This window comes from Hypoxylon trugodes (assembly GCF_022578975.1).
Source record: "Hypoxylon trugodes strain CBS 135444 unplaced genomic scaffold F4822scaffold_5, whole genome shotgun sequence".
NCBI classification, from domain to species: Eukaryota; Fungi; Ascomycota; class Sordariomycetes; order Xylariales; family Hypoxylaceae; genus Hypoxylon; species Hypoxylon trugodes.
In genome coordinates, this window is record NW_026250020.1 from 1,436,549 (window position 1) to 1,453,020 (window position 16,472).

At 47.1% G+C, this 16,472-nt stretch overlaps 8 protein-coding genes across 8 annotated transcripts; 2 read left to right on the forward strand and 6 right to left on the reverse strand.

Moving 5' to 3' along the window:
- Positions 1-103: 103 nt before the first annotated feature.
- F4822DRAFT_250753 (uncharacterized protein) lies at positions 104-1,779 on the reverse strand. The gene has a single exon (XM_051454428.1). The coding sequence runs from the start codon at positions 1,224-1,226 to the stop codon at positions 357-359; it is 870 nt and encodes a 289-aa protein (XP_051314357.1). The 5' UTR covers positions 1,227-1,779; the 3' UTR covers positions 104-356.
- A 2,407-nt stretch (positions 1,780-4,186) lies between these two features.
- F4822DRAFT_403258 (uncharacterized protein) lies at positions 4,187-5,453 on the reverse strand. Its single transcript, XM_051458103.1, has one exon. It carries the CDS (start codon positions 4,723-4,725, stop codon positions 4,369-4,371), a length of 357 nt encoding a protein of 118 aa, XP_051314358.1. The 5' UTR covers positions 4,726-5,453; the 3' UTR covers positions 4,187-4,368.
- F4822DRAFT_250912 (uncharacterized protein) lies at positions 4,834-5,253 on the reverse strand. Its single transcript, XM_051454430.1, has one exon. It carries the CDS (start codon positions 5,155-5,157, stop codon positions 4,942-4,944), a length of 216 nt encoding a protein of 71 aa, XP_051314359.1. The 5' UTR covers positions 5,158-5,253; the 3' UTR covers positions 4,834-4,941.
- On the reverse strand, positions 5,254-6,570 carry F4822DRAFT_250911 (uncharacterized protein). Its single transcript, XM_051454429.1, has 2 exons — positions 5,487-6,570; positions 5,254-5,436 (listed from the first exon to the last, which is right to left on the reverse strand). Exons 1-2 carry the CDS (start codon positions 6,237-6,239, stop codon positions 5,350-5,352), a joined length of 840 nt encoding a protein of 279 aa, XP_051314360.1. The 5' UTR covers positions 6,240-6,570; the 3' UTR covers positions 5,254-5,349.
- F4822DRAFT_403260 (uncharacterized protein) lies at positions 6,520-7,613 on the forward strand. The gene is made up of 2 exons (XM_051458104.1): positions 6,520-6,962; positions 7,048-7,613. The coding sequence occupies exons 1-2, from the start codon at positions 6,713-6,715 to the stop codon at positions 7,203-7,205; spliced, it is 408 nt and encodes a 135-aa protein (XP_051314361.1). The 5' UTR covers positions 6,520-6,712; the 3' UTR covers positions 7,206-7,613.
- An 18-nt stretch (positions 7,614-7,631) lies between these two features.
- Positions 7,632-10,521, reverse strand: F4822DRAFT_403263 (uncharacterized protein). The gene is made up of 2 exons (XM_051458105.1): positions 9,517-10,521; positions 7,632-8,668 (listed from the first exon to the last, which is right to left on the reverse strand). Exons 1-2 carry the CDS (start codon positions 9,821-9,823, stop codon positions 8,130-8,132), a joined length of 846 nt encoding a protein of 281 aa, XP_051314362.1. The 5' UTR covers positions 9,824-10,521; the 3' UTR covers positions 7,632-8,129.
- Positions 10,522-11,907: 1,386 nt separating this feature from the next.
- On the forward strand, positions 11,908-14,172 carry F4822DRAFT_250969 (CHL4-domain-containing protein). Its single transcript, XM_051454431.1, has one exon. It carries the CDS (start codon positions 12,352-12,354, stop codon positions 13,957-13,959), a length of 1,608 nt encoding a protein of 535 aa, XP_051314363.1. The 5' UTR covers positions 11,908-12,351; the 3' UTR covers positions 13,960-14,172.
- Positions 14,173-14,223: 51 nt separating this feature from the next.
- On the reverse strand, positions 14,224-15,633 carry F4822DRAFT_429207 (uncharacterized protein; the record flags this gene model as incomplete). The annotated part of the gene is made up of 3 exons (XM_051461051.1): positions 14,224-15,209; positions 15,261-15,438; positions 15,556-15,633. The coding sequence occupies 3 exons, from the start codon at positions 15,631-15,633 to the stop codon at positions 14,224-14,226; spliced, it is 1,242 nt and encodes a 413-aa protein (XP_051314364.1).
- Between the last annotated feature and the right edge of the window lie 839 nt (positions 15,634-16,472).

Genomic DNA, 16,472 nt, shown 5'->3' on the forward strand with positions numbered 1-16,472 from the left:
TATAGCAAGTGAGTAAAGGGGGTGAACCACACATATTACACAATACACCAGCCGGCCACAGAAACGTCGGATATAGTCGGAGCAAGAATGACCTCAAACCATTACCATTGCATAATCACTGTATCAGCACACCCTACCTTCCCCTGGCGCTCGCCCGATGTCAACCAACATTCGTTAACGATTTCGTACACTCGTAAATTACACACCCCCGAACGATGACGACAGTAACCACAATCGCGGGCAAAGCACCTCCAAACCCCACGCAACGCATTACGCACGCAGGTCCAAAATCACCAGATGGGGCGACCCGTTCCGCCGCGAATGTCGCAGTCGCTTATCTGATAGAGAAAAAGCCGCTACCAGTCTCTCCTAACATAGTAATAATCACCCGAAATTTCCTCAGCATGTCTGCGCCCCTGTGCCTGCAGTGCAAGCCTCACGCGGTTCGCTTCGAGACGTTCGGCAGCCGTCTTCCGACTGCGCACCCCGGCCTGTTCTATGCGTCGCCGTAACTCGCCCGGCATGTCCGGGCCGGACAACAAGCAATCGCGAGGGAGCGGCCCGCGATCCCGCCAGATGCCGTAGTATCGCAGCGCCGCGTTGGTGCCGCGCCATCCTCGCTCCGGGTCGCCTGCGTGTTCTACGGATATCATGTCGGTGAAGCCGCGGAGTGTTAATAGCGGCATTCCCCCGTACGGGAGCTGCGCTCGTCCCGGACTACGCACGGCGACGCGGTGCTCGAAGAACCACGCTTCGCAGGCGGCTTTTAGCTCATAGTCCGCCAGGTCTTGGGGCTGGAACATGATGCTTGGTTTCAAGTTTGATTTCCCTTTACGGTTAATGATATGCGCGTTAGCATTGTGAATTGTTAGGCAACATGAGTAAGCGCACATACAGATATTATCTTCAGTTGTAAATCCATTTACTTCTAAGAAGGATGATAGCGCCTCAGGCGTAATGGTGCCCGTGCGCTGAGGGTCTAGACAGGCAAAGAAGGCAGCCAGCAAGGCCTCCATGAGTGGAGTCGCCGTGCCATCGGGATGCGATAACGGACCCCATGTTGCTGACGCCTGAGATGCGCCTTGTAGTCGAGGAGGCGGCGGTGGTGGGGTTTCACGGTACTGCTGTGATCGAGATGGATCTGGCCGGGCAGGCAGAGGAGGGTGTGCCGGACCCCGAATCTCGTAGCCGGGTGGTCGCGGCGGAATTGGAGGTGGAACATCCATAAGACCGGCAAGAAACTAGATAATGATATATCAAATACCTTTTTTCTTCGTCTTACTCATGTAAGCGTCGGCCACCCACCCCATATATACACTTTCTTCAACAGCCATATCTACCAAACTCAACCCTCAATTCAAACTCAATGTCCCAGCTGAATAACTCACCCTCCCATTCATGTTCAGCCGCAGCGACGACGAGCTGGAGTTCGCTTAACGATTCCATTCTGAATTAAGCTCTAGCTTCTTACCTAACCCGTATGGGTTCCACGAGAATGGTTCATGGGCTTAGCTACATAAAGACGAACCAGTACCGTGATGACGTTGGACCAGGGCCAAAGGATCTATCGAGTCTAGAACGCGCAGTAAGCCTCGGGAGATCTTAGCCTCGAAGTGAAGGATAAGTTAGCTTGGCTGACGATGGCTGCATTTGGGTGGCGCCAAGGCCCCTGCTTTTTAGGATCCCCCGGGAGCAAATGGTATCCCATACATATGCAGAAGCCACTGAGTGGTCTAGACCGCTCCGAATGTTCGTGAGATGCATTGGCGCCCGGCGAACCATTTGACGCGGAAATTGGGGACGAATTTGGGGTAAAAGTCGAACAGATCCATTCTACGACGGATACCGGCCTCCACGATAACGACCCGGCTACCTAGGTAGTTTTGATTATTTCTAGCACGACGTCCCTCCCGTTAGAAAAACATCCTGCTAGTCCAAGAGCAGTTGGACTTTTATGCTATATTTTTTTTCCTGCCTTTATGGGGCAGTTCGATAATGACACGCACATTTGCATGCTGTGATGTGTCTCTGCATGACTGTCGGCCAGATTTGTTTGCCTTAATCCGGGAAATGATCTTGAGGATTCCGGGCTCTAGTAAAACCTACACACGGAAGAAGACTGCATGCATATAGGCGGGTAGATACTGCAGATGCAGTAATCTATTGTGTCGGTGCCCACATGGCGGTTTGAGGGATATTGATTACTTTGTCGAGGACCCTTAACACAGTATTAATTGGGGGTCAGAAAAGATGACAGAGTATTAGGTATGGAGACACAAAGCATCGAGGTGAATTGAATAGGAAATTACCTCGTATAGCTGCTGACTGAATATATAATCAATTTACAAAGTCGAGCGAGACTTCTGAGCTTCTTTCCTCTTTTGGCTCCCGCCTCTTATTTTCCGTGAATGGATCTATGCACGAGCTCGGAAAGAGGATATGGACAAGATCATTCCGGTGGCTGCTTACATGCTGCCTGTTGTGTAATGAGTCTAATCATCGGGAGTCTTATAGCTGGGTCGCCGACAATATTCTGCCAGTTTCACAAACGCCGGTGGGCTTGATGTATCTGAGACCTGGTCTGCGATAATTCTTTATTCCTTTAATCTCAGGCCTCGTCCTCAGAATTAATCTTTCATGCCCACAGAGGACACCATTAGCGACGTCGGCTCAGAGAACACTGGGCTATACGTACGTCGTGATTCCCAATGCCGTGTTACACCACATCGGTCATCTCGATATTTTATGTTTCAATAGAAAATTTTCCTGTCGGAGTTTTGGGATAAACCAACACGGGAAATTTTACATAGGGCTCGTTTGTAACACCAACCCCCAACCCCCTCCTCTTGCTCGTCGGTTAGCTACGAGAAATACTTGGATGTCTAGAAGATTCATTCATAACCAATAAAATGGATAAACTAGCTTGTGCATCCCAAGTATCTGGCGGAGTCCTTCATCTAGGTCTCGATAGTTCCTAGCACTCCGTGTTCGCAATTGATTGAAGCTTCTCAACAACACGCCACCATCTTGCGGTTCAACCCAACCATTCAACTTTCATCAGCCTATAAGCGGTCTTCTTAAAAGCCTTGTATAACGTCGCTGATGATTGTCTTCAAAGTACCCATGATTCCTTTGTTATGATGAATAATCACAGGACTGTCTATTCCTGCCTGTGACCATGCTGGCACTCGAAGTGGCCGCAGGTGTTCACGGCAGAGATTTTCATGGTTCTAGAACCCCGCGATCCATGACACTGGTGTGATCCGTGTAACTTCACCAATTGCTAGGTAATGGTGTGGGTTGACAATTCGAGAGTCGAATACTTGGGCCTGATGTCAGTCCAACCTTTGAGAACATATCAGGAAAACGTTGGGTTCTAGATGGGCTGACGTATACCTGAGGACAAGACCATACACCCACAATCCAGGGAGTCTCTCAATCAAATGAAGCCCAGTCTGGCCGCTGTAACCATCGCAGCAGGAACAAATACATCGGGTAGCTAGTCAGCCAAGCTACAACACTCATGGGAGGAGCAATCATTCTTTCGAGGGCTCTACACGAGAACGACTCTCATCGAAGGGTGTGTAAGCAAGCCAGCAATTGCCTAAGTAAATAATCACCTTTGGTTACCTGGACAAAGTGAATGATAGTAACATGGAATCGGCCGAAATCGGGCGCAGGTTAAAACTCTCAACTTCATCGTAGACGAGCCTTAACATTGAGGCATATACAGAGCTTCAAACCTTTCGTACCTAGGTACATGTAGACTATTGACCCATATGCATCAGCACCCTGTCTTCCAGTATAGATACCTAGGTATATAAAAAGGATCTTAGGAGGTTGCTAGTAAATTGCTGTTTTAAGTCGCCTAGCTCTCAATAAAAACCCAGAAAATGAATTTCGTAGCGAAGAACCTGTGGCCTCGGTTGTGGTGAAAGAAGTATATCCTCGAAGAACGAGACCCTATATTTTCAAACGAACAAGCGATTAATACCACTATGATCATCGATGTCTATAAGTTGTGTGGTACTAGAAGATATCCAGTTGCTATTTTATAGACTCAAAACGGCAGCCGTCCCTGAGCACTCGATTTCATTAGAACATCGTATAGGGGCAAACACGACCGTATCGGAAGTTCGATAACACGTTGGACATATCAAGTAGTATAGCGGTCGAGAGCGTATACTTGAAAAAGAACTGCTGTCTATTATACTACAACGCTGATGCTAGTCTATTGAATGTCATTCCCTCTCCTTACAAAACCATACCTAGGCACCCTATATACCACGAAACAAAAACAACCGCTTTACTAGACACCAAACTCACGCTATCCTATCTTACAGCCCCAAGCACCATTCCACCAATCCCTCAAAACCTTCGATCAGGCCGGAAGATATTGGTCCCTGGAAGATCCCCATAACCAGGTACCAAAGTAGTCTCCGACCCAGGTTGAAGAGGTATCATCTGCTGTTCCAAGAGCGGTGTAACAAACAACTCAGACAGATTCTCCAAATCCGCCTTCTTCAACCTCTCCTTAGTCACATACAGCTCAGGCGGGAACCAGTTCCGTACTCTCCCACGCGGTCTCCCGGCCGATCCCTCAATAATCTTGTGATCATTCCCTTTGGCCATAACACCTAAAGCTATTCCACAAAGCCACGCCCAACTCATGCCCTCGCCGCAGTATCCAGCCGCGATCCACTCGCCAGGCTTGTGGGGGCTCATCACGAAGGCCGGGTTACTCCGATAGTCGGGTTTACGACCAGTCAGCTCCGGATCCAGTCTACCGACAAAAGGGAGACGGTCACCCGTGAACGCGGTGACGCCAGACCACTCCTGTTTATCCTGCCACCCCTGCGGGTCCTCCCAGGAGGGATCAATGACCTCCGGTATAACGTTGCGAATATGAGCGGTGGGAAGAGGGTCGACATATGTATCATCCTAGTTCCCAATCATGTTAACCCCCTTTTTTGCTTCTGAGCGAGCAAAGTTGCCGGTTAGGATAATATGGCCTGGATCTCCGTTTTTCATCGGCGTCTGCATGAAATGGTCTTTTTCTCCCTCCTTGCGCGAGTTCGACCACGATACAAAACCTTGAGTGGTACGGAATAACTGGCCTGGTTTTAACATAGTCGCGGTCTTTAGAACACCCGTCATCTTGCCGCGTAGTCCGGGTATATGATCAGTCGCAAAGGCGTTTGTAGCGTGTATGATATGATTGCACTCAAAAGTGCTTTGAGGGGTGACGACTTCGAATGTATGGAGTTTGTTCCTTGCTGCTCGGATGGTCACGACAGGCGCGTGAGTTTGTATGTAGACGAAAGCATTCCAATTTTCGGAGAGGTAGTTCTACACCTCGCTAACGAATCTGAACGGGGATATAGCTATATTTCTATAGACTAAAGCCCCTTTTATGCCTAATTTTGTTGGGAATCGCTGGGAGGTCATATTAGTAGGAGACCAGAAAGAATTAGGAAGAAATTTACCAGTTTTGCCAAATTCTCAGGCAACATAGTCATATTTAACTCTGGAACCCATTTGCTGAGCAACTTCACTTTGTAAAAAGCACTCTCGCGCTCCTTGTCTGTGTAGTAGTACTCTACAGTCATGACCCCATGGCAATCAGCATAAGTCCATTCCTTTGCCCGGCATACGTCGCTCAACGCCCGAGCGTTAGCGATTTGGAATTCTATGAGAGCGGCAGCGCGTTCGAGACCTATAACTCTTCGTAATTCGTCGAACGTCTCGTGAAGCGAGCCCAATATCCGGCCGTTGCAGCGTGCAGTAGCTCCTGAGCATAGTGATCGAGCTTCTAATACGAGAATACGTCTATACACACCCGTTCGACGACTTTCCTGTAAGAGCGCAAAAGCAACCGCGGCTGCGGTAAGGCCGCTACCAATAATGATATGCTCGGCTCGGTTCGACGGTAGTCTATCGAATTTATTGACTAGGTCTGGGAATGGTGGATTACGCATCCAGTAGGGCCGTATCGGATTAATGACTGGCACTCCAGGTGAACGGCTGGCATGTTCTAAGAGTGCTTTGTTCTCTGTACTAAGTTCTCGGAATGCCTTGCCGGCGGACCAGACGTAATTGGTTGAAGTAGATAGGATCGCGCCCATTGTGGTATTTACTCGGATTAGGTAGGTCGGATATATACAAGTGTCTGCCAGAAAAGGAAATAATGAAGAAATACATTTGAGGGTATATGATGTAATGCGTTTAATCGAAACCATCCCGATTGACTAGGTACCTATAGTCAACCATCGTGTCGTAGGAATACAGAATACGAAAGACATCTTGAATGTCCTAACAAATTCATGGAATGAGATCATTGTCCTGTCCCGACTGTGGCTTCTACATCCAGTTTGAATTCCTATCAATTATTATTATCAATTAAGGTTATCGCACCCTTGTATTTTGAGTATATTGAAATGGAAGCAACGACATGCGTGCATGCAGCATCATGAACCTTGTTGTTGACAGGGGAATCTCGGTCTAGGTACGAGTTAATAAACCGAGGCATGTGGTCCGTGTGTAGCCTAACAGAATTGGCGAGGATGCATCTAGTAGCTTCTATGCGTCTATCTACCTAGGTATTCACTTACATCGCTGGACGAAACACCAAATATTAAAATTCTAGCATTATATTTCCAGGCGCATTGAGTAGAATAAAAATCAATAAGACTTACTATCCAAAATCAATTAAATGGTGAGAATTCTTCAACAGTCAACTCTCAGACTTCTGAGCAACACTACAACAAACCAACTATACCGTCGTTACCCGCTATCACGAAAAGCCATGTCGTCAGCAGCAGACTCCAACCCCGGCGGCACAGAAAATCACGAACAAAGTGAAACCTCATCTCAGAAAACTCCGCTACCGCTCCCAGAGCCAAGCCAAGCAGGCGGCGCCACGCAACTCCCCGTAGGCGGCGAAGGAGTTCGCCTAGACCACCGTAAGTAATTTCGGCTGTTCTTTTCTTTTTCTTCCATCAAATTGCAAAATCCAAGTGCCATGCTAACACCAAAATCACTTCTTAGTGGGCCCACTAGTCGTCAACGAAGACGGAACAATGAGCCGAATCTCCAACTGGGACAAAATGGCTGAAATCGAGCGACAAAACGCGTTGCGGATCTTAGGCAAGAGAAATAAATTACGCCTCGAAGCTTTAAAAGCAAAAGCGCAGACACAAGCCTGAGGGGAGAAACCCGAGGAGCAACGATGATATACGGTGTGACTCAAAGGGCAATGTATTGATTATATAAAAAGGGTGGTGGATGGAGTGAAGCAAGCTTCACCGATAATTTACAGAGACGCCTATTATCGGGATGGCGTGATAGCTACTAAAAATGTGTACACGTACTTCATATTGGCGATCGCATATGCACGTCTGAATAGAATCAGTCCTTTTCAATATTATTTTACTGGAGCCATCTGTAGCTTGAATCTAAAATGTAGCTTGTCAGTTTGTGAATGCATATTTTGAAAATTGCATCGAATAAACCCCTCGCGATGAGCGCTGGAGACATTACCCCTGCATGCCCTAATAGTATGGAGATCGTCGAAGCGCAAAGAAACTAACGTTTAAAAGCGGTGGACCAACTATATTTATAAGCAGCCCTGGAGATTTGATATGGGGTTATCCAAGGTTAGCAGCGGATCTATCGGAATTTTTTAAACAAAAAAACGATAAGATTTTAAGCAAATGCCGGTGAAGATGCCAAGAAAATCTAGGTAACCACGGATTGGTGGAGGGAGCCTCATGTGTGCTCTTACTCACATGATGGTTTTTCTTACTATTATTGCTAGAAGCCTTACATACAGAGACAATAATGAGTGCCTGTTTGTTAGTAAAATATATAATGTAAATAACATGTAAGAATATCATATCACAGCAATAGATGGATATAAACCAAATGTGCTGTTAGGTGGTGGTTGGGTCATAAACCCATAAATCATGTATTAGGCTCGTGAGCCATTCATCGAACAACAATTGCTCTGAAAATCAGACGTGATATATCCCCGAGGCCGTCGTCCCCGACGGCGCACAACCCAAATGAATTCCCCCGTAACGCCATCATCAATGTTTCAATTGAAAAGACATCTCGTTATGCTAAACCTTCTATGAGGCCTTCTCGCCTTCTGTCTTGGATTTGCTTTCTGATTCTTTGGCGCCGGGTACTTTCTTATCATTATGCTTTTCCAATAACGTGGATATAAGCGTGTCATTTCCACCTGTCTTCTCCATGACAAGTTCTCTTAACCATTTATTTTCGGTCTCTAGAGTTTGAATGCGACCTTCGAGAGAACCGACTTTATCGCTGAGTTCTTTCTCTCTCTTCTCGAGTGCCTGCTCGCGAGCCTTCTTCTTAATGCGAAACCTTGCGCTGGCGGCAGTATTCCGCCTCCGCTTGTCCTCTTCTGCGGCTAACCGCGATTGCTCCTCGAAGGATAACTGTCGGCGCGGCGGAGCAGCGGTAGCGGGATCAGCAGACTTTCGCTTCTCGCCCGACTGCGGAATCGACGGGCCGTAAGCGCTTTGTGGCGAACCATTTGAAGGGAAATTTGGCGAAGGTTGAATTGGTTGCAGGTTTCCCAAGTTGTCTGGAAATGCTGAGACGTTTGATGTGGGATAATGAAAATCAAAGCCGTTGAAGTCGCCTGAAGACATGACGTGACGTTAAAACTTGTGACCCAATTGACAAATACAAAACAGACGAGTAACAAAACTTTTCTGAGGTGCTAAACATCATCGATGACGACTTAGTCTCGGAAAGAGGATATAAGATCAAGCCATGTTGCGAACTCTCGACAACAGGCTTGGTGGATTGGGTTTGTCCTTTGATCTCGACGACCTTCCCCAGATCACCTAAAGATCACGGGATATTGCACCATAGCTCGATTGCGCCATCGCAGGGGATTCTTTCGTGAGCTTAGCGTGCTTTCGCACGGTACACACCTAAACCACCGATCGCTGCAGACCAAATGCAACAAGGGGCAGTCCGAACCAATCACGGCACCAGCAAATAGAAATGCATAGTGGGGCGCCAGGCATTATGAACTGAGGGCCAAAATGCGCGATAAGACGAGGAACTCCGCTTGGTTGATGCCACCCCCGTCCTTGTTCCCATCCATCTTCCACTGACTTGGGGGTGTCGCTGCAACAAGGCCGCCGCGCGCCCACTGCCCACTGCCCACTCACACAGCCCATAGACGATTGGAAGGTAGACGGAGCGAATGCCAGCCAGACCAACCAAACCCAACCAGGCACGAACAGTTTTGTGAGCAGGTAGCGAACGAGGCTGTTATTGAGGACCCTTCCAACATTACACAAGCCATTGCGCAACGCCGCATCGCAATTATCAATGCGGGGAACAATTTGGACAAAGAAGAAGAAAAATCACCAGTGTTCAGTGTTCGATTCCGATATGGAAAAATGACCAAAAATCGAATATGAAGTAAAACAGAAGATAAATTCAGAAGAGAGAAAAGAACAATTCTTTACTAACCTTGTAAATTGTTGGGTAGGTTGAAATCAAACCCCGTTAAATCTTCTGCCATGGATCCTTCGTCTGTAGGCGACGTAGTCGTCTGTGTGTCTACATTCGAAGATTGTTGCCGCTGTTGCTGTTGCTGTTGACTCTCGTTTGCGTCCCAATCCATGAAGTGTGTATTGGTGAACATTGCGAGCTCGTCGTCGAGACTTCGCAAGTTCTCCTCCGATACTGCGGGCGGTTCTGGAACCCTGTTCAAATCCTGTAATAACTGCGACACATTCACGGCCTGGCCGCGTCGGCTGGAATAGTTCGGCGGCATCTTTTTTTCGAAGTAGATACCAACTACTTCTTAGATTGCCCGTGTGAGCGAGCTCGTTTGTGATGAGACTTCGATAGGATCGAATCGATATAATATGACTAAACTCTCGACCACTACTACTCTGATAATAATTTTGAGTATAGCAGTGAGTGGCGATACGCTTGCCGATATATTGGTAGAGTTAGGTAGTTGAGAGAAAAAGGTATCTAGAGGAAAGATAATAACGGCGGGTTGAGTAGTTTGGTGGATGTAAAAAAAGAAGTGGTGCTAATGGTGGAAGTATGTATTGGATGTATGTACTTTTTTCAAAGTTGAGGTGGGTCAAAGGGCCACCGGGACGAAAGCGCAAGTTTGTTCTCTGGCGCCGTTAGATAGATATGGCCGATTTTGACCGATGAAAATGGTACTAAATAACAGCTGACGCTCGGTTGACGTTTAGGGAAGAAAAAAGGCAAAAAAAGAGGTGTCGCCCCGCCGAACCCCTCTTTCTTTCTCGTATGGTATTAGTCAGTTAACAAGATGGTATACAACTCTTATACATTCTTCTGTAAGGAATAATCAATTAAATAAATTTAACAATAATAAAAAACAACAACTTCACGATCAACCGGAGAGTATTGAATGATTTAAGAAATTATTATCTGATTTCCCAGTTCCAAGGTTGGTTCTTTAGTATCCATGTACTGTACATAGACACGCGTACCCCTAGGCCAAACTTCCTCTCGCGATCCTAGACCCGAGTATACCTTAAGTAGTATTTCAGCCCGGCGTTGAGTGGATGGCTTCCAGGGCTATTAGTCAAGTAAATTGACTCTGACCAATCAGAGTTAACCTAAAGACTAAAGACTTCCCACACAACCCACGCGCCCGCATGTATTTCTACTAAAAACCCCCACTACACAGCGTCTGTAGCATATGTCTGGAACTATTTGGACCCTGACTATCCTGCTTCTTGCATGTGTTCTTCATTAAATGGAAAATAGAAATCCTGACCTATTCCCGACTTGCGTTTCTACCCGTTCTATACTACTCAATTACTCCTCAAACTGCTCCACCCCTCGATGCATGGATATTCTAGTGCAGTTATGATGCGGCGATGTTAGTGGATAGGTCCCCTTTTTGATTTTCTTTGACCAAACAGTATTATTTCTATGCTTAGAAATACAGTTACCAAACCAATAAGAGGGGAAGATGGGTTATGGAGATGTAGAAGCGCCAAGAATGTGGAATTCCCCGTTTGGATGCCAATACTGCAAGGACTGCATGTCTTAGGAATCTATTCTACGATGTTATCGAGTAATTTTCGTGACTTCGTACCTAGGTATATCCCTATACCCAAGAGGTATATATGCATCAATGGATGGGATGCTAACTTTTTTCTTTGTATGGGTGGCGAGTGGGATCGACAGTTCTATGATGGTATGATCTGAATATGATCTCGAGATACTTACAAGGAAAATGACAGATCCACGCTCCCGCTACAATGATTCTTGACGTCAGTTTTGTAGCTATACACTTCTTACATACGTTACACATGTATCTTACCATCCCTCGCCAAACCTCGAGAAAGCGACCTCCGGTTAACTTGTAGTACGACACCATCAATGCCGACTCGACATCTAGGGGTAGGTAGTAGTATTAGCACATAGAATGAATAGGCGAATGTTAGGTTAGTATTCCGGATCTGCCTTTTCAGGGACATGGCTATTCATAACAACATAACATACACAAGCAATGCAAGTGTTGCTTGCTTTATGCTGCACCTTACCCATGAGACCCAAAAAATGGAATGGATACCTAGATACATCCCGCAAAATTCCGCCAAGGGGTGTGGGATCCGTTATCGGGTAACGTGGATTGGCGTGGGGTGGGCGAAAGGGCATACGGCTATTCGGTGTCTCGGCATTGTAATTGATGCTGATTATTAATATTGTACAACGTGAGCATCTGCGGGTTCCCTTAAACGGAAGTCGAATCTCAGGTAAGATTGTTAGTAAGTCATGTACAGTTGTAGTATGTATATAAAGTGTGCATCTTTAATTGATCACAAAATGAAGTTTCTATGTTGATTAGATGCAGGTAAGGCTCAATAGAAAGTCTTATTTCATAGCACGTGTCTATGTGAAGTAAGTGTGGGAAAGGGCGCTTACTAAAGTTGATTATGTAACCTCACAACTGGCGGCCAGCTGAAGCTTAATGCTATCTCCCCACTAAGATTGATATCGAATTGTAACAAACAATAATCATCATCAAATTATCTTTAGGGTTGTAATAATGTGTTTTTTTCTTCTCGAGTAATATGAACTTTTAATCGGGAAAATGCAATAGCAGCTATATTTAATTGGCTTCTAATTGGCTCAACATCGCAAAAATACCTTAGTCGGATGAGGATCGCGACAACTTCCGACGCGTCGCGTGTCGACCCTCAATCCACCGCGAACATTAATATTAAGTAATCGTAAAGTACAACTACGACTACAGCTGCGATACTCAGCTAGGAGAGAAAGGAGAAGACAATTAAAACCGCAATGGCACGCCTGTCATTACCGACGACGGCTCGCCTTGCCTCGGCATTACGAGTCGACCCTGCGAACAGCACCGTAGTCAAAACACTGAATCGTCTCTCGCGACCATCTCTCTTATCACTTGTCCTGGATTGGTTAGACGAAAGGAACCTGTCTCTATGCCCTCCACTTCTACGCCGACCAGACGCCTCCGATGATGAAGACGAAGATGATTTCTACCCACCTGCGCAATCACTCGAGGAGCTGCGAGAGCTCTACGAAAATATGCAAGAGCGAAAAGGTGGTCGGCGCGAAGTAGTCGACCGGATATTGGAAGGCGACTGGCGCTACGGGCTCAGTCTCTACCAATTAGCAATGGCCGACTTACAATACCTATACGACCACCCTGGTAGTCTCAAATGGACCGCATATCGCATCCAACGACTCCAAACCCCAGCCCACGAAGACGACGCCGACCGCCCAGAAAAGGCGGACCAGGAATCCCTCTCCGTCCCACGCTTCCACCCCTCCACCTTCCTCCAAAACCTCCAAGCCGAAGTCCTCCCCGACGTCAAGGCGCACTATAACTTCGACCGACCAAAAGGCTTTCCCCTTCTACTCCTGCGAATATTTATAATTGACTCGCCCTATAACACCGACTTAGCGGTCTCAACGCGCCACCGCGGACGCCCAGGCGTTAGTAATAGTAATACCAACGCAACGACCAGCTTCGATACCTCACGCACGATATACATCGCCTTCCCCGACGCCTCGCCACACATGTACATATCCAAATCCGCCGCGTCGGCAAGTAGCGCTGCATCTTCAGGCGAAGCAAAAAGCCTACGCGCTCTTGTCGTCGAGGGGATACCGAAAGCGTTATCGCGGCCCCGGGAACGGTATGCTTTAAAAGCGACGAATCTTACTACGAAGAACCTTACCGCGATGTTAGCGGTTAAGGGCGCGGGGCGCACGAATGCGGCTGGAGGGGGGTGGAGCGTGTATGCTGGTACCGAGGTCGCGGATTTAAAAGCGGATAATCCGCTGCAGACCCTGTTGCCTACGCCGCCGTTGTCCGATGCTGATGCGGATGCGGATGAAGAGGGTGATGGTGCGCGGAAACGGAAGAGAGTTGATCTTGATACTGATCCCAAGGACACCGAGTATGAGGGACAGATCAAGAGTGCGAGGAAGGCGGCGCAGGCAAGATTTGGAGATGCGGCGAAGGTGGATGATGGGAAGGGGATTGAGAGGTTGGATGTTATCATTGAGGATCCGTTTCCTACTGATGTCGCTAGGTCGTTAGGGGACGAGGATGAGGATGAGCGGGATAGGAGGAGAGATGATGATCCAGCTGAAGCAAGGCGCAAGTCGAAGGGTCGGAGGAGTACCCTTGACTTGAGTATCTCAGTCGATGGGCAAGATGATGAAGGTCGGGAGGAAGCGACTTGGGCACCACGGGTTAAAATATCATTTCATGGCTCTCATGTTTTCGCTGGTATGCGCCAATTAGTCGAGGCAGGCATCGTGGATGGTGGGAAAATGCCTGGATGGATGACGGGTGAGGAGGGCGTCACGATTGGTGCTGTACGGCATGGCAGGATAAAAGGCTTTAAGGGCTCAGGGGTATGATCTATTATGATGCTATAGCTATTTTTCTATGCTTCGTTACCTACTGTGGGCGGAGCTATTGCGCTGGGAAACATGCATGGGTTGGGGCGTTCTTCTCTTCACGGCTAGTGGAAATGGATACATTTCGGATAGGTATCTTACCTTGATATACCCCAATGAAGTACCTCGAGGTTCACCTGCAAATGAAAAAAAATTGGTATGACACCCTTGAAATCAAAGTCTTTTATCTATGGCATTAATCGTTCTTCTAGTGTACCGTCCCATCTATTCATCTACCGGGAAGACCTTAGTTGTATTCCGCCAAGCCGCCTCACATACATCTTGCACCGTAACGCCCTTAATACCAGCGACGATCTTACCAACCCGCTCGATCATACAGGGCTCATTGCGTCCTTTTATCATAGCGCCCTCAACCCACTTCTCCTTTTTGACAACTTTGAAGCGCTCCGGGACTTCGGGTTCCTTTTTCTTGGGCTTCTTGGATTGCTGCTGTTGTTTGCCCTTAGACTGTTGTTTTACTGGTTCTAATGGGATGTCTCTAGTGGCGGGGGTATCAGTTCCATTTGCAGTTGTAGCAGCACTTGGGTCCGGTTTGGGTGGCTCAATGAGATGCTTCCAACCCTCGTGGCTAGGTCGGACTTCACACCAGGGGCCATCGGTCTCGAGCATAAGGCGATCGAGGGGAATCTCGCGTACCACGGCGCAGTTCTCAGCAGTCTTAAAACTGCAGCCATTGGTACCTATATATAGGCCTAGGTCAGCTAATTCCCGCATCTCTTCCGCGGTGCCTGTGAAGCTGTGGACAACGGCGCCGCGCTCGAGACGTTCGAGGCGCGGGCCGAATTTGTCCTTTAGTAGGCCTACGAAGTCGGCGTGTGCGGCACGTGAGTGTAGGAAAAGCGGTAATTGTGGCTTTAGGGATGCGGCGAGATCGAGTTGCGCGGCGAAAGAGTGTAGTTGTATCTTCTTGGAGCAGTAGTGTAGCCGGTCGTAGTCTAGCCCAAATTCGCCGAAAGCGACTAGCGGACTCGGACCAGTGCCATTGCTCCGTACCTGCTCGATTAGATCCCGGAGCTCGCCGATGATTGATTCCGTTCTCCCGGCATCAGGCTCGTCGTCTTCTGGGATAGGTTGGGATGGGTCCGGATCACAGGGCATGGTATGCCCATTTGTATCTATATGGGAATGTGTTGTGCTGAATATGGCACTAGAGCAGGGGTGAATTCCGGCGGTTGTGTATACGATGTCGGCTTTCATCTAGTTAGCTTCTGTTATGCCCTATCGGCTTATATAAAACTTACGATATTGTTCGGCTATCTGGAGAGCATGTCTGGAGGTTGTGAAGTCGGATCCTGTTATGATGAGTTTATGACAGCCAACCTCCCGGGCTCTTGATATAACGGCGCTTAAGTCATTAGGATGTCGTTGAGTGCCATGATATTGGCCTCGGAATATTGGATCTGCGAGGTTGATACCGATCTAGAATGTATCATTAGTGAATGAGTAAGTTGATCTAGGAAATGGAGCGTGGGAGCACATATATTATTCTTAAATGTTGATATGGCTAAAATGAGATAATATTGGGGTTTGGCTTACATCGATATATCGTGGGCTATAGGCTGACTCATTTTCTGAGGGATAGGCCGATACGGAACCCCCCCTCTCTGAAGCCATCCTAGGGGAAGACATATGTACACTTCTAATAGAAATTGTAGAATTTAGTAGGTAGTTTGCACTTCGTTGTGCGATACGGAAAATGATGGTTCTTTGGGAGAGCATGAAAGATGGAATCCCTCAACGATGCCTCACTTTTATACCCAATTCTTTCATACCCTGGTACTCAGATTCATACTCTTCGATATATTATTTGCCTCGCTTGCCAGTTTTAGTTCGCAAAATATGGCTTAGATAGAACACAATGAGTCATCCTTTGGTGTTTATGAGAATCCTGGTGTGCTTGTAATGAAGATTGATGATTTTGGATGTACCTAAGTACCGCAATCCAAGGTATGCCAATTATGATATTATGTAAGCATGCGTTTATTCACGTGCTTTCGTGGAGTCGCAGCGGGATTGACAGGGGGTTGGTGTTTAGCGTTACACAAGAGTCATAAATGCTGCGTACTACGTATGAATAACAGCAATCCTTTGTTGAATAGTGAAGCAATTAATGTAAAGCTTGATTGTATGTGAAAATGATATATCATCTATGGATCTAATCTGATAATCTAATCGAAATTTGAAAGCATTGCTTTTTTTTTTTTTGCCTACAAATTTGGGGGACGCACGTACATATGTACTTATATCTGGGGATTGGCCAAGGATGGCACAAACTCAATTGGATGGAAATGCGGGGCAAAGAAAGACATAGGACAGGGGTTTAAATGGGATAGAAAATGCAAGCACTTAAGCTCTATCAGAATGAGAACATGAAAACACTCAACAAAATACTGCAAACATAAAGAGAGAAAAATGATATCGTCAGATAAAAGTTGTAGGCGGGTTGGATATAT

Excerpts from the sequence above, each read along its gene's own strand:
- F4822DRAFT_250911 (XM_051454429.1), bottom strand. The coding sequence starts at position 6,239 with ATGGTTTCGATTAAACGCATTACATCATATACCCTCAAATGTATTTCT. Across the intron at positions 5,437-5,486 it reads CTGAGAATTTGGCAAAACTG|CGATTCCCAACAAAATTAGG; the intron begins GTAAATTTCTTC and ends ATGACCTCCCAG.
- F4822DRAFT_403260 (XM_051458104.1), top strand. The coding sequence starts at position 6,713 with ATGGTGAGAATTCTTCAACAGTCAACTCTCAGACTTCTGAGCAACACT. Across the intron at positions 6,963-7,047 it reads AGGAGTTCGCCTAGACCACC|TGGGCCCACTAGTCGTCAAC; the intron begins GTAAGTAATTTC and ends ATCACTTCTTAG.
- F4822DRAFT_403258 (XM_051458103.1), bottom strand. The coding sequence starts at position 4,725 with ATGAGCCCCCACAAGCCTGGCGAGTGGATCGCGGCTGGATACTGCGGC.
- F4822DRAFT_250753 (XM_051454428.1), bottom strand. The coding sequence starts at position 1,226 with ATGGATGTTCCACCTCCAATTCCGCCGCGACCACCCGGCTACGAGATT.
- F4822DRAFT_403263 (XM_051458105.1), bottom strand. The coding sequence starts at position 9,823 with ATGCCGCCGAACTATTCCAGCCGACGCGGCCAGGCCGTGAATGTGTCG. Across the intron at positions 8,669-9,516 it reads CCTACCCAACAATTTACAAG|GCGACTTCAACGGCTTTGAT; the intron begins GTTAGTAAAGAA and ends TCATGTCTTCAG.
- F4822DRAFT_250969 (XM_051454431.1), top strand. The coding sequence starts at position 12,352 with ATGGCACGCCTGTCATTACCGACGACGGCTCGCCTTGCCTCGGCATTA.
- F4822DRAFT_250912 (XM_051454430.1), bottom strand. The coding sequence starts at position 5,157 with ATGACGGGTGTTCTAAAGACCGCGACTATGTTAAAACCAGGCCAGTTA.